At 36.7% G+C, this 22,741-nt stretch overlaps 1 protein-coding gene across 2 annotated transcripts in view; it reads left to right on the forward strand.

Annotated features, from left to right (window-relative positions):
- The window catches only part of LOC136260476 (uncharacterized), a 42,580-nt gene extending 20,328 nt beyond the window's left edge, over nucleotides 1-22,252 (forward strand). For both annotated transcript variants that reach the window (XM_066054209.1, XM_066054210.1), the window contains exons 20-40: nucleotides 23-302; nucleotides 2,890-2,947; nucleotides 4,643-4,717; nucleotides 6,334-6,484; nucleotides 6,536-6,700; nucleotides 6,951-7,008; nucleotides 7,062-7,164; nucleotides 9,831-9,880; nucleotides 9,935-10,046; nucleotides 10,182-10,276; nucleotides 10,575-10,686; nucleotides 10,741-10,897; nucleotides 12,304-12,370; nucleotides 12,419-12,485; nucleotides 12,542-12,642; nucleotides 19,425-19,551; nucleotides 19,607-19,648; nucleotides 21,471-21,527; nucleotides 21,578-21,602; nucleotides 21,704-21,841; nucleotides 21,907-22,252. In XM_066054209.1, the coding sequence (XP_065910281.1) occupies nucleotides 23-302; nucleotides 2,890-2,947; nucleotides 4,643-4,717; nucleotides 6,334-6,484; nucleotides 6,536-6,700; nucleotides 6,951-7,008; nucleotides 7,062-7,164; nucleotides 9,831-9,880; nucleotides 9,935-10,046; nucleotides 10,182-10,276; nucleotides 10,575-10,686; nucleotides 10,741-10,897; nucleotides 12,304-12,370; nucleotides 12,419-12,485; nucleotides 12,542-12,642; nucleotides 19,425-19,551; nucleotides 19,607-19,648; nucleotides 21,471-21,527; nucleotides 21,578-21,602; nucleotides 21,704-21,841; nucleotides 21,907-22,097 (2,231 nt within the window). In that variant the 3' untranslated portion in view covers nucleotides 22,098-22,252. The remainder of the gene's footprint in view (nucleotides 1-22; nucleotides 303-2,889; nucleotides 2,948-4,642; nucleotides 4,718-6,333; nucleotides 6,485-6,535; nucleotides 6,701-6,950; nucleotides 7,009-7,061; nucleotides 7,165-9,830; nucleotides 9,881-9,934; nucleotides 10,047-10,181; nucleotides 10,277-10,574; nucleotides 10,687-10,740; nucleotides 10,898-12,303; nucleotides 12,371-12,418; nucleotides 12,486-12,541; nucleotides 12,643-19,424; nucleotides 19,552-19,606; nucleotides 19,649-21,470; nucleotides 21,528-21,577; nucleotides 21,603-21,703; nucleotides 21,842-21,906) is intronic.
- The last annotated feature ends 489 nt before the right edge of the window (nucleotides 22,253-22,741 follow it).

Below are 22,741 nucleotides of genomic sequence, written 5' to 3' on the forward strand. Positions count from 1 at the left end.
TACCATTTAATTAACCTTATAGGATTAGCAACCAGACAATGCATCAGAGATGGTCAGTGGGCATCCCCTAATGTGTCACAGTGTCAAACAGTGGAGCAAATTAGATTGATGGAAAGAGCTGCAGAGCTTAGTAACCTTGTAGACAATATATTTCGTGCAGAGAATAGAGATTTGACACAAATGTTTATGCCAGAAGTTGTAGCAGAAATTGTTGACGATTTGGGAGCCATTACAAACAGTACACAGCCAATTTTGCCAAGAGATGTAACTTCTACTGCTGAGACTTTAGACGTTGTTATAACGTAAGTGTCTAATGTGTCGACTATGTATACCCAGGTGGTTTGAGGGTGTTTGATGAACCCTTTATTTTACGGTAGCATTTTTATTTCTGCTGCACATTTGCATTCTAGCATTCATCATGTATCTTCCATGGCTTCATGACCATACCAGCTGAAGCTTCAGGTTGCAGTTATAACACTTTGAGGTTATCTGTGTAACTGGAAACCATGATACCATGAATGCAAACGGTGGGTTTTCTCTCTACCACTAAGGTTTCTATTCCACTTACACTGTCCTGTAAAGCCATCCATAACCATACTGCACTGTCTTGAACTAACGTATTTGCATGCAACATTAAATCCTATCTTAATTTGTTAATATCCTCTAATAAGAGCCCGTATCACAATGATGGAGATCAGAGTAGATGGACGCTATGGCTGCTTAAACTAGTGGTACTATTAGCTACTACATAAGTAAAAGTAACTATGGCTTGCTGCATTCATTTCACAGTGATCTAAACTACCAAGAGTGTTTGCTTTCATGTATTACTATGGCTGGTGTGGATAATGCCACAATACGACATGTACATTAGTTGAGATGTAAGGTTTAGCTGCCATAGCGGACAGTGACCCTGAGCAGTCTTTAAAATGTACAAGCAGCACAACATAATTATTTGAGTGCTTTGCACTGGTGTATGATGTGTCCATGTCAAAGGGAATTTATGTCTGTGTATCAGAAGATTATTAATCAGTGTATGTATTTATACATTTGGGAAATTACTGCATTTCGATGCTATTTTCAAGACATGTAATGTTAAGTCTTTCTCAGTATCAGACCCAGCATCTGTGATTGCCTATTGCTTCAATTTAGAGCCCCCATTTGATAATCCTGTGTACAGGCCTGGACTTAGTTTAGTTATCAAAGGTCAAGCTAATGCACATTATACTCATGCTTAGTTACCACTCTGCTGAAAAATTAGTACAGTAGGTCTATTATCAGAACTAGTAAATTCGTGTGTATTGTAAATGACTTGTGAAGATGCATACTCCTGTAGACAGAATAATACTGTTTGGGTAGCTATTGCAGTCAACAATGATAAAACTCCTAATTAAAACAGTACACAATACTTGAAAGTCTGTACTTATTACTTTTGAATCTGCTTGTGGTTCTCCTTGTTCGCTTAATCTGAGACAGGTGATTTCTCTAAGACTGTATTCTTACAGATGCTCAGTGCCAAACATGGTAAAAAAAAACACATATTACACACATGCATATATTTATGTACATCCATTTATTACTGGCAACTTTTTTAGAAACCAGTGGAAATTAATTTTGATGTAAGTGAGTGGTATAGAATTCTCCTAGTTGACCTGAAATATTACTAGCATTTTTAAAATCACCTGAAGCCATGTCTGAAGCAGGGATTCAATGTCAACTAGTATAGCTACAAATGTAGATGACCTCCCTTGTTGCATTGCTTTTTATTTCTGTGATCCCTACTCAAGTGTAAAGTTTCTAATTTTCTTTGCACTTGTTTGTTTACCTTTTTGTAGTAACATAATTCATTACTGGTGAACCATCCACATACTGCATCAAAGGAGAAAATGATGCCGAATACATTAATATAAAAAATTATTGTGCAACTGAACGCATGCCCCAACAATCAATTACTGAGATGCAAAGTGGCCATTCTGCTTCGTTTTCAGCTATGGTCCACCATTTTTACATCGTTAAGAATGAAGAACAGTACGAAAAGTGCCTCTGCAATCAATCCAGTCACTACAGAATTTATGACCGAATGTATGCCCTGACTATCAATTTACTGAAATGCAAAGTGGCTATTCTACTTCAGTTTCAGCTATGTCTCACCTATTATGCAGCATTACAAACGAAGAACGGTACAACTTAACAACCTCTGCATTCAATCCATGGAAAGCCATAATGTGTTACCACCAATCAACACCTATGCAGTAGTGGAGAAAGAAATGGGACACAAAGGAGGACAATGGTAGGTCCATGATAAGTGCATTGTAGTCACTGCAGTTAACGAAAAGGCACATAAGCGAGTGCAAAGCAACATCAAACAGTGAAGAAATGAAGCCCATGGCCTTATCCATGGTCAAGTTTGTACCTGACTGGAGGCATCAGTCAGCATAAAAGTAGAGTTTTAAAATTTCATAGAAGCTTGTTGAAAGGATTTGGGGTTGCTCTAAAGACATTTATGGACTTGGTTATGCCTAATCAATGCTATGAAGGAAAAGTGAAGCTGGTTTTTGGATGATACTTTTTATTTTTTTTATTTTTTATTTTTACGTTTTGTAAACCTCGCTGTAGAAAAGTACAACACATAGCTATATACACAGTTATTATAGAGTCATAATATATCTTTGTATGTTCTGTAAAACAGTCCGCCATCCATTTGTGGGACAGAATATTTGGTGGAATTGAATCCCATAGGTCAACAACTGCTGCCTGCCAGCTGCAACGAAAACGGTCTAAAGTATGATTCTGAGCAAAAAAGCCCAAACCTTACTATACAGTACTACTGTACATTGAATTATTCATATATATTGACACATTTTAATTTATGCTGCAATGTATATTACACAGAGTGACTGAGGTAACTAGTGATGATGTGGATCAGCCATTACTTATGGAAGTGATTGAGGTATGTAGGGTAATTAGTGTCTATATATGTTACTATGTACTTAAATTAGTCATCAACAAGAAAACTATGCTGCTATTTTGTGTTCTCAATATTAACACTATGCTGTGGTTCATGGTTATGACCATTGTACTATAAATGTAGCATGTATATTTTATTGTTGTCAAAGTTACCTTGTAATCTTCTTCATTTGCTTTTCCAGTACTCCTATAAATTTCTATGCTATGTAGTGCACAGGTAATTCACTATAGAAATCAGTAAATTTGATGTTTCTCTCTAGTATAGGCCTAAGTAAAACATACTTAAAATTCATTGCAAATCATTTTACACTATCTTAAGATTTAGTCGTAAAGCACATGAGCTAGGTGCAAGAAGGGTGCATGATATACTCTATATTGAATGAAGTAAGTATCACAATGATTTGTGCTAGTCATGTTACTCAATTTACTTTCACCCCTGGGGAGGCATGCAAGCAATTAGGTGTTGCCCTGAGGCTGCTCCATACTAATTAACAGAAACTGGTAATAAATGTGAATACCCACTGATACCCTACATAACTATATACCATCATAAAATTGAGAAAATTTGTTTGAGATAATTTTGTAGCACAACAATAAATTGATGTGCTATATTTCTGCAGACAGCTTATGCCATGAAAATATATTTTTGTCAAGCAACTGATTACATTTATTACTTCTTGCAGCATTGGTGAGCAAAATGGGTAGAGCATGATGTTTACGGCTTCTTACATGTCAACTAGCCAGTAGCCACAAACATGAATAGTTTACTCCATCATAGTAGTTGTTTACTATTACCATTCCTGTAGAACAACATTCTCTGGTAAATTAAAGAAGCCATATGACACTTTACGCTTTTTGGATTTTTCCTTCTGTGTTGCAAGGAGTAGTAAAACCCCTGTGAAAACGTACCTATCATCTTGATATGTGGCCTGTGAAAACAGGGCATGTGGGTACAAATTACAGTAACCCTGTCACTAAACAAATAATTTCTCAGTACTAGAATAAAATATTTGTATTCTATAAGTTGCATTGCATAGCCAAGTAAATGTTTAATATAAGCTGAAAATTGCATGATGGCATAAAATGTTATGAGTGATGAAAGTTTGAAAAAGTAGGCAAATTTTATGTGCTCACATGCCCTGTTTTCGCAGGCCTAATCACATATTGTATCTGAAGTCAGCATCCTGTTCTCTGGGTTGGAATCAATGAAGCTCACATATGTGTCCTTTACAGTTTTGTGTGCCAGACATACGTATGTATATAAAGCATGCAAGATACACAACTTACTTCATTACAAACTCCCCATGGAAGCTGGGTCACTGTATACATGTCTACAAGAGCATCTAAAGTCACTACAGTGGTATAGGATTAATAGTGCATGAGAGAGCTGCTTACCAACTGTAGCATAGAAAAGCTCCGTAGGATTTGGTAGACCACTTTTTCTCATTCTATGATCATCTAAAACATACTCATTCATTCACTCTAGTAGCCTCCAAAAGTATTTTATTAGTATATTCCCAAGTTTATATTTTTCACATAATTAATTTTTGCAAAGCAACTACAACTGTTGAATATTCCCAGTCTGTGCTACTTCACTGCATGATCTATAGCTATACTGTAGTAGACTTATTTTATATATTTACTGTTTTAGAAGTAGTTGTAATATGTATGCTCATAGGATGCTGTCAGTGTTCTGGATAATTTGTTTGATGAAAGAAATGATGTAGCATTTCAACAAGTGAATAGTAATGAGGTATATACAACACTGTGTGTCTATAGTCCGTGTAATGCATATAGCTATATTGTTTTCATTGTGATAGTAATATTTATATTGGTTGTGAAACACTATATGTCTCATGATTCTCAAAGCTGAAAGATACTTTAGCTATGATACTACTTAAACTACATACACCTGCACACTTGTGAATATGTGTACATAAGTATAATGAAGGTTCATATTATTCTGTGACTAGTGTGTAGCTTATTTGCTATTTCAGTCTGATATTTTGTAGCTACATAGTGTAATTCAACTATAGGAAACAAGTAGACCCCTGTCTTAGACAAAATTGTGGTGCCATATATTGTGGAAATGCCTCTGGAAATTGTACTCAAATTTGGTGTGTAGACCTCTGAACTACAAGAGGCTGTCCACTGTAAAAATTGTTCTGCTTAGGAAAGAGAGTGCAATCCTATGTATGCTTGTACAAGTGTAAGGAAAATTAATTTTATGGGATCATAGAAATAAAGTAGTGAAACAAGGAAGGTCGCCTACACCTTAAAATAATATATACTAGTGAACCCTAGTTCAGTTAATAACCCTAGTTCAGTTAATAACCCTAGTTCAGTTAATAACCCTAGTTCAGTTAATACCCATGACTGAATTAGGGATTAAATGTCCACTCGTATATCTGCAGACCTCCCTTGTTTCTATGATCACTAACCGAACTTTTAAAATTCTTATATACTTGTTTGTTTACTTATTCTGTAACTTTTATTATAACTGGTGAATCCACTCATACTGGAAAGAATAGTGCCAGACTTATTGCTTTCATCTGAACGCAAGCCCCAACTATCAATTACTGAAAAATTAAGGTGGCCATTTCGCTTCATTTCAGCTATGTTCAGCTCATTTTACACAGCGTTACAAATGAAGAACAACCTCTGCAATCAATCCAGTCACAATGGAAAACTTGGACAATTCCCATCAAAAGTAGAGAAGTCATCATGTGGTGCTACCGCGAATCGACACCATGAGCTGTCAGCAAAGACAAATGGGACAAAATGTACATACCAAAAGACACTTGTCGGGCTGAAGTAACGTCAAACAGTGAAAAAATCAAGTCCATAGTCTTAGCCATTATCAAGTTACACTTGCCTGAAGGAATCAGTCAGTCAGGTAGTCAGTCAAGTAAAGTTACACTTGCCTGAAGGAATCAGTCAGTCAGGTAGTCAGTCAAGTAAAGTTACACTTGCCTGAAGGAATCAGTCAGTCAGGTAGTCAGTCAAGTAGAAAGATCCACTAAATGAAAAAAAAATTAAAATTTCATAACAACTTTTTTGGAAGTGTTTTAAGTCATACAGAAGACACTTTTGGGCTTGGTTGTACCTAACCAATACTGCCAAGGTGCCATGAAGGTACTGTGAGGCTGGTTTTAGGGTGATAGTTTTGGCCAAACCTTTGTGATGCCTAATATAACAGTACTATCGTACTGTATGATGTTGGAATTATTTCAGTTTGGTTCCTGATAATGGCACACTCACCTGGCATGCTAGCTTCTTGCATTACATGGCATACTATTTTGTGTCATGATGTTTTTGCTTTCCCATTCTGTAGTGTATAAGGTTACTACATTATGTACATATACATAGGACCAGTCCAATGAAGACAATAGAACAGCATCAGTTGGTGAACAACTACAAATGAGCACAGAACGAGTCGGTATTTTACTTGGTAATACATTAAACACTAGTTCCAATAAGACAGAGAGAAGTGAATTTCGAGGTAGCAACAACAACATTTGTAAGTTAACATCCATTTTGCTCCTTTTGTATGATGTTTCTATTCTCTAAGTTATTGAGGCACAAAGTTTCTCTGATGAAGATTTAAAGGAATCTGAAGCAATTCAATTTTCATTTGATACATTTACAAACAACAGTATGATGGGGTTGATGGATGGAGCACCACCGATGGTTGAAATACCAACCAGCATTGTAGTACAACAGATGATGTTAACAAGTGAGAATTATACCAAGCTGTATTTTGTTTAGGGAATTAAAAGGATCGTAATATCATGTCTGATTTGCAACGATTACAATAAAACTTTACTCACATCCTCTATCAGAATTCCATGCACTGCAGTGCCAGTTCACAGTGTATATAACTCATAATTATTATTTACTGCTGTTTAAGAATCTTAGGAAGTAAGGACTGCCCAATTGTCCCACAAAGAGGGTCTTGTGCTATTGTGCCAATTTTCTGTTTGTAGGAAGGAGGGTTGCTGTGGTTAATAGTATTTCACGGAATGTGAATTTGCCCACTGGAAGGTTCGTACAGTATGTTGTTATGCATACTGACACTATGTTACATGTGTGCATAGATCAAGCATAGAGAGTATGATATTGTCAAGCCAGCTATCTACCAATCCTAATGGAACGTTGTTAAGTGATCCCGTAAAGCTAACATTTGAAATCGGAAATTTGGTTAGTATGGTACAGCTATATATATATATATATATATATATTCATGTGTGTACATTGCTAGCCTGTATACTTACTGTGTACTTGGTTTAATTGGCAGTAATTATATTTGACAGTTTTAGTAGACTTAGCCACATAATACCAATGTTGTACGAATCTATAAAGCAAATTCAACCCTGAAGTACTATATAATATCAATGTTTCTGCACTGACTGTGTTTTTTAACACCTGGATCTAAGTAATGAGAATAAGACTAGATGACTTATTGTCGCAAGAAAGAGATAGCTATCATAGGATATAATTCTACAAATACTCGGACTATGTATATATATACAAATATAAGGAAAAATTAGGAATTTAGTTTGATTAGGGATCATAGAAAAAGGTAGGGAAACAAGGAGGTCACCTACACCTGCAGATATACTAGTGGAGATTTAATCCCTAATTCAGTCTATAATTAGGGATTAAATGTCTGTAACATTATTATGACTGTTGAACGCATCTGAGTTCATGCGTTTATTTAAACGTATGCCCCAACTATTAATTACTGACAGGAAAGTGAAGTGGCCATTACACTTTGCTTTCAGCTACACTCAGCCCGTTCCACAGCATTATAAACAAAGAACAGTAAGAGAAGCGTCTCTGCAAAAAATCAATCCAGTCACCATGAAAATACGGATGATTCAGGTATAGTATAATATTATTGTCATTCTTAATTTCAACTTTGTATCACTGTAAAATGATACAAGAAAACCTTACATAGCATTGCAAAAAAAAAAAATATTGACCAGAAACCATCCTCGTGTTTTATAATCAAGCACAAAAGTGTCTTTAAGGTGGCTAAAAATGCTTCTGATAAAATTGCCATGGAAATTTAAATTAACACTGCCTGCCTGCCTGCCTGCCTGCCTGCCTGCCTGCCTGCCTGCCTGCCTGCCTGCCTGCCTGCCTGCCTGCCTGCCTGCCTGCCTGCCTGCCTGCCTGCCTGCCTGCCTGCCTGCCTGCCTGCCTGCCTGCCTGCCTGCCTGCCTGCCTGCCTGCCTGCCTGCCTGCCTGCCTGCCTGCCTGCCTGCCTGCCTTCAAACAAGTGTAACTTGATAACAGCTACAGCTGTAAGGCTACAGGCATGATTATTTCACTGCTAGACATTGCTTCAGCCTGAAAGGTGCCTTTTGGCATACCGCAGTATGTACAACGAATGTATCATGGACCTACCTTTATCCTCATTTGTGTCCCATTTCTTTTCACTTACATCACAAGGTCTTGATTTACAGTAGGGAGTAATGACTCCCATGGATTGATTGCAGAGGCTCATCTCAAACTGTTCTTTGTTGGTAATGCTGTGTAATGGGTGGAATATACAGTAGCTGAAAATGAAACATAATAGCTGCTTCACTTTTCAGTAGTTAAGTATGCATTAAAATACAAAATTAATCTAATGGGGCCATTCTTTCTTTTGATGGGGTATGCATGAGTTCACTACATAAATATTGTGTTCAAATAAGTAAACAATCAAGTACAAGGAATTTTAAGTTTGATTAGGAATAAAATGTAGCGTAACAAGAGAGGCCGTCTACACTTGCGGATATACTAGTGGACATTTAATCTCTAATTTAGTTATGGATCTAGCTATAGATTGAAGTAGGCATTAAATATCCAATAGGATATCTGCAGGTGTAAACTTGTTTATCCTAATTTTCATTTTTCCTTGTATGTACTTGTCATGCAGCTGTATATAAGGGATCATGAAGAACTGGGCTTTTCCAGCCAAAATTATCACCTTACAGTCAATTTCCCTTCGCAGCTATGTCTTTAGACCAACCCCAACCCCTTCCAAAAAGTTTCTATGGAATTTTAAAAATTTTCTGTTTAACAGAATTTTACGTTGACTAACTAATTATAACTAACTTAACTCGACAATGGATGAGGCTACGGGCTTGATTTATTCACTGTTCGATGTCGCTTCATCCCAAGATGTGCCTTTTCACCAGCTGCAGTACGTACAATACACGCATCATGGACTTGCCTTTGTCTCCCTTGTGTTCCAGTTCTTTTCCATGACAACGTAAGGTGTCGATTCACGATAATGTGATGCGGATTCTGTGTGGCTGTATTGGCTAATTGCCCGTATTTTTCATAGTGACTAGATTGATTGCAAAGATGCTTCTCGTACTGTTCTTCATTTGTAACGCTGGGTAACAGGCGAAGAATAACTGAAAGCATAATGACCACGTGCTCCTTTCCGTTACATATATAATTGCATGCATTCTGATGCAAAATTACTTTATGCCATTCCTGTTGTGGTATGTGCTGGTTCATTTGTCATAATTGTATAAAAAGCAGTAAACAAAAAAGTAGAAGGAAAAATTAGGAATTTTAAGGATAAAGAAAAAAAGTAGAAAACAAGGGAATAGCTAAAAGGCAGTGAAACAAAGAAGGTTGCCTATACCTGCAGATATACTAGTGGACATTTAATCCCTATATCAGTAATGGTTATATATAGACTGAAGTTCATGGATTTAATGTCCGCTAGTGTAATTGCAGTTATAGGCAACCTTCCTTGTTTCACCACTTCTTGCTATTTCCTTGTTTCATTACTTTTTTCTTTGATCCCTAATCCAACTTAAAGTTCCTAATTTATATTTGTGATATGGGTAATTTCCCTGTAGTCTACAAATGGATCATTTACACCTCGTTGTGCTTTTTTCAACTTTTCAAGGTACGTATTAGAATTTTGTCTTTGTTTTTTTATTATGAAATTATTGTAATAAAGGAGAATGTTTTCTGATGATGGTATTGAACAGTTAGGGAGTAATGGCAGTTCATTTCAGTGCACTTCATCACATTTGACTAGTTTTGCCGTTCTAGTAGACGCATCAGGAAATGTGAGTTATTTGTGAAATATATCTATTGCCAGTTACAATACCTAATTGGGTTGTTTTTTGTTATGCATGGTTCACATTGTTGCATGTAATTATATTAGCTGTACAGTTACATATATTAATTATTTTTGTTTTTAGGACCACTCTGAAGCACTGTCCATTGTTAGCTATATTGGATGTGGAATATCTATTGTGTGTCTTATAATTACCATAGTCCTCTTGATAGTCCTAAAGTGAGCAAGCAACCATTTACATAAATACGTATGTGTACTGTATCTATTGTTGTAAATGTCCTGGTATTTATTTTTAATAATACACACATGAAACAGCTTATCATGTATGTAATTGTGCTTTTTAGTAACCTATAGAAGCTGCTATTAATAATTCATAAATTGCAGTGGCCTTGCTTTGCAATTTACTTTTGTACAAGGTATTTTACTAAAGTAGCAAGCCTCCAGCATTATTATGGACAAATAGAGCATCTCATTATTTTTGTTTGTTGGTGATCTCTTTTGTGCTGTACACTTGCAGAAAAAAGATCTTTGATCAAATTCAACATTTCATACATTTGAATCTCAGTATTGCATTACTGCTTGGTCTGATCACGTTTGTGAGTGGCATAGAAACTGCTACTGACTACAGAGTGAGAATTAAATTTTGTGTACTTGTATACATATCCTTCTTGTTCTTCTATTAGGCCAGCTGTCTTGTTGTAGCCATTTTGCTGCACTACTTTTTCTTGGCAGCCTTCAGCTGGATGCTATGTGAAGGACTGTTGTTGTTTATTCTGCTACAATTTGTATTTTATAAAGGATTATTAAAAACCAAGAAATTTTATTTTTTGGTTGGCTGGAGTGAGTATATATGTAGATAGTTTCACATAGCCAGGCCACTTTTTTTTCTTTTGTGTTGGGGTACCCCAACACAAAAAAATGCAGTCTGGAAATGCGAGACTAATAATTATTCCATGAAATATTATAATTTATGGTATGGTAGTTGTGCATTTATTTATTTATTTTATTAAGGCTTTACAGCACAAGTGCTGAAGGTCTGTAGGACACCTATATATTATAGTATTTGTGACCCATTGAGTAAAAATCCAACTAGTTTGTGAGATTCTAATTTTGAAATAATGATATCGTATGGAAATACACAGGGCAAAAAATGTGCACTGCAAAATAACTTTACATGCATTTTAATTACTTTAGTAAACAATGAAACAAGATTTGAATTGACATAACTTGATCTCCCTCTTCGTGGAGAATAAGAATATCAATTCTGTGCCATAATTAAAATAAATATGAATTATGTGTGATTGTTTTTAAGTTGTGACTTATCATTGCCATGCAATTGCCATTTGAAAGCTTGAACAGCCCATCGCTTGTCAATGAAAGCATAGTAGAGTTTGCCTCAATAGTCTGGTGTCTATATAATTATGTCAACACTTGTAAATAATATTTGAGACAGTTCAGCACCAGTCAGCCCAGTTTATCTGTAATGACTACAGTAGAAGAAGCAGTGTTAGGGAAATGCTAAAAGGTCATAGTTCAAGCAAGGAGGGAGTATAACTGAATTGTTATGATGTTGGAGGTTACCGGTTGAACCACCCATATTTACATTGAGCACTATGCCAACTCATGGACATAATTAAACTTCCTAAGTTCCTTCAGTTGCAGGATACTATTAAATTATGGAACAACTCCCAGCACCTATTGTTAATTATAACGACTTTACTGCTTTTAAAATACAACTATCTCACTTTTATGATTCTATGTAATGCTTATTCAGTGATTTTATACTTAACGGTTGTTGCACTGTAATCAGTAATAGCAACAAAAAAGTTGGTTATAGACCAAAACTCTAGATGAATTTCCCAGTCCACAAGAAACAAGTTTCAATTCCATAGCCTGTTGCTCTCATGACTTATCGATTAAATAAGTGCCTGTAATTTTTCCGTATAGTAAATTAATTGTTTTGCTCTTCCTGCATGCTGTCTATAGCAAGAATATTCACCTGCATGATAAGACAAAAAATTAACAACTCATTGGTATGTTCCCTCCAGACAACAAAAACGTCATAAAAGAAGTTCGAGAAAAACATAAACTAATCAGAGTTTTACTCAGCAGGTCACATTTGATTTCACCCGTCCTTCCTTCAACATTAAAATTTAAGATAACCAGCGTTATTGATATTGTTGTTATTATTAAAACTATAGCTACAAACAGTAATTCAATTATAATCTCTAAATTTCTAAATGCAGGTTTGCCGATTCCAATCATTGTTGTTTCTGCTGCTGTATCTCATGAACAATATGGGATTAATGATAGGTGAACAGTACACAAATGTTGAAATATGTTACTATAGTGGTTGCTCAGGTGTTGGATATCTGAAGAGAAAGGTGCTATATGGGCATTCATCGGTCCCATGTTGTTGATAATTCTGGTACATAATATGTATTTAAAGATTAAATAATGTTATGAGTATTTATTCAATTACAGATTAATACCTTCTTTTTAATTACGACAGTCTATCGTGTCTATGTAAGCAGATCAGGTAAAATTATAACTGCTGCAGAAGTCCATACAAGAGAAGCTGTAAAGTAGGTGGCATAAGCAAAGAACATTTAAGCTACATATGTAAACATCACTTTATGTACAAACAGTAACATGTGTATCACTTCGGTGTCATACAGTACAAGTAGAGAATCTAGGAATTGTGTTTTCCTTTCTATAAAAACCGATTTGGCATTATTGGTTAGGTAATCAAGAGCTAGTTCATATATACAATAATGCTCAGCGGTATTGAAATTTGAATACACGGTATTAGTAACAGGAAAATGTCAATATAATTTGTAACTATTGCATCATTTCTTGGGTTAAAGTTCCTAAGTTCCTTCAGTTGCAGGATACTATTAAAGTATGGAGCAACGCATCCCAAAAACCAAATATTATAGTTCAGTACAAGTAGGCATTTGTTCGTAATGTGACAACCTCAAGTTTTTGTGTAGGGCATGTCTGCTAAACCATCAACAAATTGGGTAATTAAACACCAAAGGCTGGGTTAAAAGCCTGGTATTCATCAATATATCAGTATTTTGATATACCGGTTATCAAAGGCCATCATGGTATGATAACCAGTTATGTTAATTTATCATGATAAACGGTATTACCAGTATATCACAGAGCACTAATAAAATAAGGACTACTTAGTATTACAACTATAAGGAAAAATTTAGTTCGATTAGGGATCGTAGAAAAAAGTAGGGAAACAAGGGAGGTCACCTACACCCGCAGATATACTAGTGAACATGTAATCTCTACTTCAGTCTAGCCATACCCATGGCACCATCCTTTTCTTTGATGCGGTATGTGTGGGTTCACCAGTCATAATAATTAATAATGTTACAAATGTAAACAAACAAGTATTAGGAAATTTAAGTTCGATTGGGGATCATATTAAAAAGGTAGGGAAACAAGGGAGGTCACCTACACCTGCAGATATACTAGTGAACATTTAATCCCAGGCAAGCAGTAAACCAATTAAAAAATTGTAACAATCTATTAGAAGCATTTAGGGTTGTACTGAAGTCACTTATGGGTTTGGTTATACCTGCTAAGTTGCCAGGATGATTGTTTTTGTGTGATTTGTTTGGCCAGGAAGATCCAAACCTCGATCTGTACTGCCATACCATATTGTAACAACATGTTGCGATTATTCTAGAATGATCACATGTTAAATCATGTGCGATATCATACAAGACCACGTGTCTATCTAATTACATTACATCTCCCATTGTTACAAAAAGAAGTGTGTTATGGGATACAATTCAAAATTCCTTACAGTGCTCTGATCAAATTTAAGTAAAGCTGTGCAGTGTGTGTAATGTGTATGAGTTACAGTTATGAGTATTGATCGGCATATCGGACTGGTGCTCTGATAGTTAGTTGGGAATGTCTTATGGTTGGAACTGATGAAACAGGCGGAACAGATTCACAGCTATCACTGTTGTCTCTGATCGGTTCATTTGAATTAGCATCATATAATTCATCATCTAGGAAGTCGTCAACACTTGTGTTAATGCCTGTACCACCTGTCACTTTTCTTAGATCTTTTCTGTTTCTGCAGTATTGTTACCCTTGTGGTATCACAATATTATAGGAACAAGGGCCAGTTTGGTTGATACTGGTCACTTTGGCTGGCTTCCATTTGCCATCCTTTGTTGTCATCAGCACTGAGTCTCCCATATTAAGGCTTTTCAACGGTTTTGCAGTTTGGTCATAATACAGTTTTTGCTTACATCGCTGTTTCTGAAGCTCTTTTTGTACTGTTTTGGGGTTGATTGTTTCTGGTTTAAGCGAAGTGCTGGAAGTGGATAAGAGAGTCTTTGTTCGTCTACCCATAAGACACTGGACTGGTGAACCAAGTGTATCTGACCATAGAGTGTTACGATACTCTAGCAACGCTAGGTATGGATCATTTCCATCATGTGTTGCCTTCTTTATTAGTCTTTTGACTGTTTGTACAGCTTTCTCAGCCATACTGTTGGACTGTGGGTGGTATGGGCTTGAGGTGTGGTGGTCGATCTGATAATGCCTGATGAACTGTTTGAGCTCATGGCTAGAAAATTGGGGCCATTGTCAGATATCAAAACATCCGGTATTCCATGGCGGGAAAACTGAAACTTGCAGTGGTTTATCACTTGTTTGGCTGTTGTGTTTGTAAGGAGGTCAAGTTCAACAAACCCTGAGTAGTAATCTAATATCACAATGTATTGCTTTCCTTGTAGCTCAAAAATGTCAATACCTAGTTTAGATCATGGTCAATCTGGGACGGAATGTGAGATCAAGGGTTCCTTCCGGTTTTTACTTTGATATGTGTTACAGGTCCCACAAGCTGAAACAACATCTTGAATTTGAGATGACATTCCTGGCCAGTATAAAATGTCTCTTGCTTGGCTTAAACTTTTTGCTATGCCCAAATGAGAGCTATGAATCAACTTCAGCATTTCAGATTGCATATATAGCCTTAGGGATTATGATTTTTTCACCTTTAAAAAGAATGCCATCACTGAATGATATCTGTTCTCGGAATAACCTATATGGTAAACATTGACTTGGCACCTTTGACTTATGATCCGGCCAGCCCTTCTCAGCTATATGCATTAGTTGCTGTAAAACAGAGTCAGATTGAGTCATTGATTGGAGTTGATCTAGTTTACATTTTGATATCGGCAGTGTTGATATTATATTTACTTCAAATTCAAATGATGTGAGGTTGTCAAGCTGATCTGGAAAATAAGCTCTTGATAAGGTATCTGCGATAACCGGCTGTTTTCCAGGGCGGTATACAAGGTAAATTGAGTGTTTTTGTATAGACATTATCATCTTTTGGAGTCTAGCCGGTGCTTGATGGAGTGGCTTCTTGAATATGGCTTCTATAGGTTTGTGGTCAGTTTCCACTTTGATAGTAGGCATGCCGAAAATGTATTCATGAAATCTGGTGCACCCAAATGCTACAGCAAGCATTTCCTTTTCAATTTGGGCATAGTGTTGCTGGCATGTGGTGAGGGCTCTGGAAGCGTAAGCAATGCGGTGATTATCCTGTATGAGGACTGCTCCCAACCCTTTAGAACTAGCATCTACGGATAACTTGGTAGGCTTAGTACGGTTGAAGTACTTTAGCACAGGAGCTTTGGTGATCAGTTCCTTCAGAGATGTAAAAGTATTTGCCTGTTCAGCTTGCCAGTGCCATTCCACATTCTTCTCTAAGAGGGTTCGTAGCGGTGAAGCCATAAGAGATAAATTTTACCCAAATATGTTAGCATACCTAGAAATCTCTGAAGCTCTTCTCTATTCTCTGGACAAGGCATGTTAATAATGGCTTCTGTTTTCTTAGGATCTGGTTACTGAGGACGTGTCCATAGCATATTTCTTGATTTGGCACTTGCTCTTATTGAGCCTGAGGTTTCTATTTCATGCTCTTTCTAAAACTTGTATCAAATGGCTGTCATGTTATGTTGTTCATCACTTACACCCCAAATCAGCAGATCATTGACAACAACTTCAACCCCTTCCATATCACTAAACATCTCTGACATAGTTTTTTTGGAAAATGTCCTGGGACGACAAGAGCCCGAATGGGAGGTGTTTAAACATATATCTCCCAAATGGGGTGTTAAAAGGGCAGAACTTGGCACTTGGTGTGTCTAACTTGCCTTGCCAGAAGCCAGAACTGGCATCCAGAACTGAAAACACCTTAGCGTTTGGCATTCTTGTAACAATTTCGTCAATCGTACTCATTGGATAGTAATCACGCTTAACCTCCTTGTTCAAATCACGTGGATCAATGCAGATCCTGAGCTTTCCATTTGGCTTAACAACGGTTACCATACTGTTCACCCAGTCAGTGGGTTCTTCTACTTTTTCAATCACATCAAGTTCTTACATACGCTTGAGTTCCTGTTGTATCTAGGATGCAGAGTGACAGGAACTTTTCTGGGTGGATGTACAATTGGCTGAGCATTTTCATCACCTTTGATGTGGTATGAAGCATCTGTTATATGCATCCCAACCCTTCAAAAACGCCACTATATGAGTCCAGAATTTCAGTAGTTTGGGTGTTGATAGCATCCAATCGCTGTACTAGATTCAGCTCTACACAAGTCATCAAGCCTAATATGTTAAGAACATCTAGGTCAACCACCTCAAAAACTACAGGTGACCGGATTTGTGAAAAGGTACCTTTTCCACATGTTTTACATGCCGGCAACCAAAATGATGTAACATTGAATCCTTAGTCTGATTCACTTGCTCGTAGTATCAAAATACAGTCAGACACTGTAGCTACACCTATGGAAACTTTCAGGCAATTATATGCCATGACAAAAAAGTTATGAAGTTTCAAGGTTCAAAAAATGGGTCAAATTTTGTGTGTGAAAAGGGTACCTTTTGCAAATCCAGTCACACAGGATAAATTTTTCCTTTGTGTTGGCAACTGATTGTAACTTTACCACATGCATTGAGTCGCTGGCCACCAAAAGCAACTAGCCTGGCATGAGATTTTTGTAATGGTATTGAGCTTAGTTGGTGATACTTCTGCCTGGAGATGACATTATATTGTGCACCTGTATCAATCTTGAAGCATGTTTTGTGGTGATTCACAAGGATTGTTACTTTCCTATTAGGTGGTTTATTGGTGCCACATTGTACCATACCAATGAAGAAATCATCAGAGGAATCAGAGCTATCACGTTGTGTAACACTGTTAACTTTCTTGTGGTACTTTGTAACAGGACGGCTTTGACATACTTTAGCGAAATGGTTTCTTCGACCACAGTTGTAACATTCCACACCTTGTGCTGGACAAGGTTGGTGGCAATAGTGTTGATTCCCACATTTGTCACATTGAGGTTTGGGGTTATCACTGTGACATCATTTCTGGATGACAAGGACTTCCTGATGTGTTTCTTTACTGGTGGCGTTAGTACTGAGGGTTTCAACTGAGATGATGTTGCTTCATTCGCTGCGCATATGTTTAAGGCGTTCTGTAGTGTTAACTCACTTTCTTTGAGCAAGCGGGTACAAGTCTTGTCACAAATAATGCCACATACAATTCGGTCACGAATAAGGCTGTCCTTCAACTGAGCAAATTCACACATCTGGGCTTTCGTTTTCAAGTCAGTATCGTATTGATCGATACTTTTCCAGGTTGCTGGTTCCATGTGTTGAATTTGTGTCATTCCCATGTGACATTCTTGCGAGGGTTGCAATACTGATCAAACTTTTCAACTATTTTGTCTACTTTACTCTTGTCGCCAGCACTTTCCCATGTGAAAGTGTTGTAAACTTCCAGTGCTTCCGGTCCAGCCACATGAAGAAATGTAGCGGCTTGAACGCTTGTGTCTTTTCCAGATAAGCCACTGGCTAGGAAAAATATTTCAAAATGCTGCTTCCATCACCTCCAGTTTTCGGTGATATTTCCGTCTAGACTCAACACTTCTGGTGGTGAAAGCTGATCCATCTTCTCCGAGAGCTTCTGACACCATGTAACAACGTGTTGCGATTGTTCTAGAATGATCACATGTTAAATCACGTGCGATATACAAAAACCATGTGTATATCTAATTACATTACACATAATGACCTCTTGGTTGGTATAATTAAACCCATGCAAATCTTCCTTCAGAGCAACCTGAAATGCTTCCAATAAGTCACTATAGAATTTGAAAGTATTAAATAATGTTTCTATACTGACTGAACATGCAATTGGCTAACTTACCAGCAGAGAAGTTTATCTCAATGGTGACTAATGCTGTACAGATGCTACTTTGCCTTGACACTTGCCTTTTTTGCTGCAGATAAAATCATGGATTTACATTGTTACCTTTGTGTTTCATTTCATTTTGTTCATGCATAAGGTGTCAAGTTACAAAGTGTATGTTAACAGTTTCTGATGTTGGCTAATAGAGTACAAGGTAGGGATTAAATTTCCACTAGTATATCTTCAGGTATAGGTGAGCTCACTTGTTTCGCTACTTTTATTTCTATTCTACAGTCCCCAAGCAAACTTTTTCCTTGCATGTATCACATGCCATCATTATCAATTACTGAAAAGTGCCTTACATTCATCTATATTCAACCCCATTACGAAGAACAGTACAAGAAGTGTCTCTGCAATCACTTCAGTTACTATGGATGATTTCCATTACAAACATACATAGGGAAAGCAACCCCCTCACTGCAAATCAACTCCTTGAGCTGTCGATGTCAGCAGGCACAAAAAGGTAAAAGGTATGTCCATGATGTGTGCTTTGTATGTATTGTGGTATGTTAAAAGGCACCTGTCAGGCTGAAGCAACGTCTAACAGTGAAACAATCAAACCTGTAGCCCTATAAAATTGCCACTATCAAGTTACACTTGTCTGAAGGCATTAGTAAGCAAGTCATGCAATCTGGCAATACAAAATTACTCAATAATATAAAATATGTTTAAAATTTCATAGCAACCTATCGGAAACATTTTGGGTCATACTGAAGGCACTTTTGGGCATGGTTAAACCTAAACAATACTACTAAGACACCATGAAGGTATCGTGAGGCTAGTTTCTGGTAAATATTTTTAGTACAAACCTCCATGATTCATAATATTCTACCATGCCTTCGACATTCAAAGTATATAAGGGGATTGATTGCAATGATGTGTCACATATTTTTATCTGTATGTGGGACTGTGTAATGTGCACAATAACACATAGCTGCAAACTGGGTACTTTACTTTCAGGTAATTGGTATTGGGGGCACTTGTTTGTTTTTGTGCAATAATCTGTGTGTTTAATTCTTGTGTTCTGTCAATTAAGTTTTTTTCATTGTAATTTGTTACTAGAGCACTAGTAAAGGCATCCATAATCTTGCTGCCAATACTTGGTCTAACTTGGTTGTTTGGAATACTAGCCGTGAATGAAGACACCGTTGTGTTTGCATGGATATTTACAATACTCAATTCTCTACAGGTACTTGTTAGCACAGCATGGAGTGTAGTAGTTAAATGTCATGTCTTTTGTACAGGGTTTGTTTATCTTGTTTCTCCATGTGTTCAGAAATGAAAAGGTATCACTTGTATTCTGAATATATAGTATTTCATAAAGTCTCTCTATTATTTCCAATTCCAATGCAGAAAGCCTTATTAATGTACTCTTTGTTGTTTTGATTAACAGGTCTGGAAATTTATTATTTGTTTTTATTTATTAAGGCTTTACAGTGCAAGTGCTGGAGGTCTGTAGGACACCTGGTCCTACAGCCTGTTTTAAAGTTGTTACATAAAACGTGTTTGAAAAGGTGAAAATACTGGCCTTAGTAACAATAACTTTGCTTTTACAATAGCTACTAGCCATGTGGGTATAAATGCTATTGGATTTCACTGTCAAAAGTCTTCAGAGATATAATTATCTGCTTATACAGGTATACAGGCTGTTCTATCTTTCCACCTCCAAGTTATTAGGCAAATCATATAAATGGTCATAGGCTTTGGGGAAGCTCTGGAGATCAAGCTCTGTCAAGTTGACTAAAAGCCATTCTCTTGTTTTAGCTGAATGGTTTTGGAATCTTGGTGGCCCATACACACACACACACACACACACACACACACACACACACACACACACACACACACATACACACACACGCACGCATGCATGCACACACGTACACACACACATCAGTGGTGGATACAGGGGGGTTGCAATGGTTTCAGCTGAAATCCCCTCTGAAAACAGCGCACGCCCCAAATTTATTTACGATCCGATTTATGATCATGTGGATGATAACATCGCCAAGAGTCATACATAGTGTATTATATTAGGACCTTTTTTTGGTCTTCAACCTAAAGCTAGGTTGAAATTGCAATTCCAGAGTTGCATTTCAAAAAGTCTGGTTTTGCCCCTGACAGTTATTGAAAACTTCCTTAACCTGAAACACCCTATGAAAATTTCTAGATCTGCCACCATACATACATATATACCTTCCTCTCAAGGGCTGATCCAGGGTTTGGCAAGGGGGGGGGGGGTGTATACCAGGGTAGTAGGCCTCCCAGAAGCTAAAACTATGTCATATGTTTCAGGACTAAAAATTGTGGTTTTATGCACAAATATAGGAGCCATAATTATTATTGCTTTCTAAGTGGACTACAGTGATCAAGGAATAAGTGACAGTTATGAGTAGTTCAGCTAGCCATATAGCTATTTTTATTATTGTTATTATTATGGACCTAAAGAATGGCATGAACAAAACCATGTACATTTCATTTGCAAAATATCCTTAGCAGGCTAAGTGTACCCATGTATTGAATGCAGATGCTAGTTTTTTTCACTATAGATGATTTTCAGTGGTACTATGTGGTGACTGTTCTATTAAAGTATTTGACTGACCATTCTATTAGAGTATATTGATCTTGTATGTTTTTTGGGGGGAAGGGGGGACATGTGTCCCCCCCTGAATCCTCCACTGCCTCTTTTATGTACACTAACCCATATTGAAATCCTCCAGACTTATGAGAAAATACTGTAATAGAATTTTAATGTTAGTTGCCTACATAATAAATACTCTGGAAGGTGAGGAATTGTTGTGTGTACTATATATATATGCTTGGTCATTAGTGGAATGTGGATTGAAACAAGATTTGTTAGAATAAGCAATAAGGCCATACAATTACAAAAAAACAGTCATATTTATTATGCAGCTGCTTGTGTACGTTGATGGTTTTACAAAAATTTTAACCTACATGTTGAATCATCATACGTGCATATCCACAGCATGTTTGAAGGATAGTAATCTACAATATATGAATAGTAATCTACAATATATGAATAGTAATCTACAATATATGAATAGTAATCTACAATATATGATGTATAAATTCATTTGTTTTATGTAGTTTGTAAAGATGGTCAAGTCATATAGAGGAAAAGAGTACTCTACAGTTTCAACATCCGTGAGTGCTTTCATGTATGCTCACACATTATTTTTGTTGTGTTTTCATAGGACAAGAATGCCACTGCTGCTACCAGTATGTATATTTTTGTTATTTTGTATTGCTATATAGTTCTACTGTTTGTTCAGCCAATATACGTATACATATTATTAATTTTTCTCATATGTACACTTCAGCTTCTCAGTATGTCGATGAAGGAACTAGGCAGAGGTCACTAACTGGCTATAATCAAGTTATACTAAATGAATATGTGACCTCATCAAGTAACATTGGGACTGGAAACAGTCGTGCATACATCCACACACCAAATATTTGTAAGTTAATACTTATTTGCAAACATATTGGCGTGCTGACAATGCATCACTTTTAAAATATACAGTTAATGTTCGCACTGCTGCTGATGATTTTGACTTCAATGAAGAAGATAGACTACAACCAGTATCATCTTGGAATCCTAGAAGTGATTCAATTTTAACACCTGTGTCACCATCGGAGTACTTGAAACACCAGCGACAAGCTGTTGTCATTAACTACAATGCACAAACAGGGAATGTGGAAACTAACATTTGAACATGATGCATAGACCTTTTATGTTTTAATGACTCGCTAACTTAATTGGATGTATTGTTGTAACACTTAAACTTCTTCCACACGCATACATATGAATATGTCTTTGTAAATTTAGTTCTTACTATAAAATTTATGATGCACAGAGTTTACTTTGATGTGTGTGGATGGAGGCAGATGTAGTTTGGCTTGTGGCTAACCATTAATCAAATTTTACCCGTTAAGCATTCATTTTCTAAGATGTGAGATGTAGCTGCATTTTTATTATGCACAAGTCAGTGCTACTGAAAAACAATATATACACATATAGATGCAGTTTTAAAAGTACAACAGTGCTATAAAGTCAATGTACTCTTATGCTATGTACATACAAAAGAAAAACTCTATAGATCTTCCAGTTTCCTGGCTGCATATATACAATGCTGAGTTGAATGAGTTCCAAAAATGATCATGAGTTCTCAGTCTTTCAAATGATGTATTGCATCCACTGAAGTTGCTTATATACCTGCTACATGATAGTTTCCAGTGTATAGTTTAAAAATAAATAGTGTCAATTTGTCATGATTCATGGGCCTCCTGAGTACTTTATCCAAACATGCATATGCCAAGCTGGGGGTAATTATAATCATCCACTTGGTTGCACAATT

Source organism: Dysidea avara, chromosome 7 (genome assembly GCF_963678975.1).
Source record: "Dysidea avara chromosome 7, odDysAvar1.4, whole genome shotgun sequence".
Lineage (NCBI taxonomy): Eukaryota > Metazoa > Porifera > Demospongiae > Dictyoceratida > Dysideidae > Dysidea > Dysidea avara.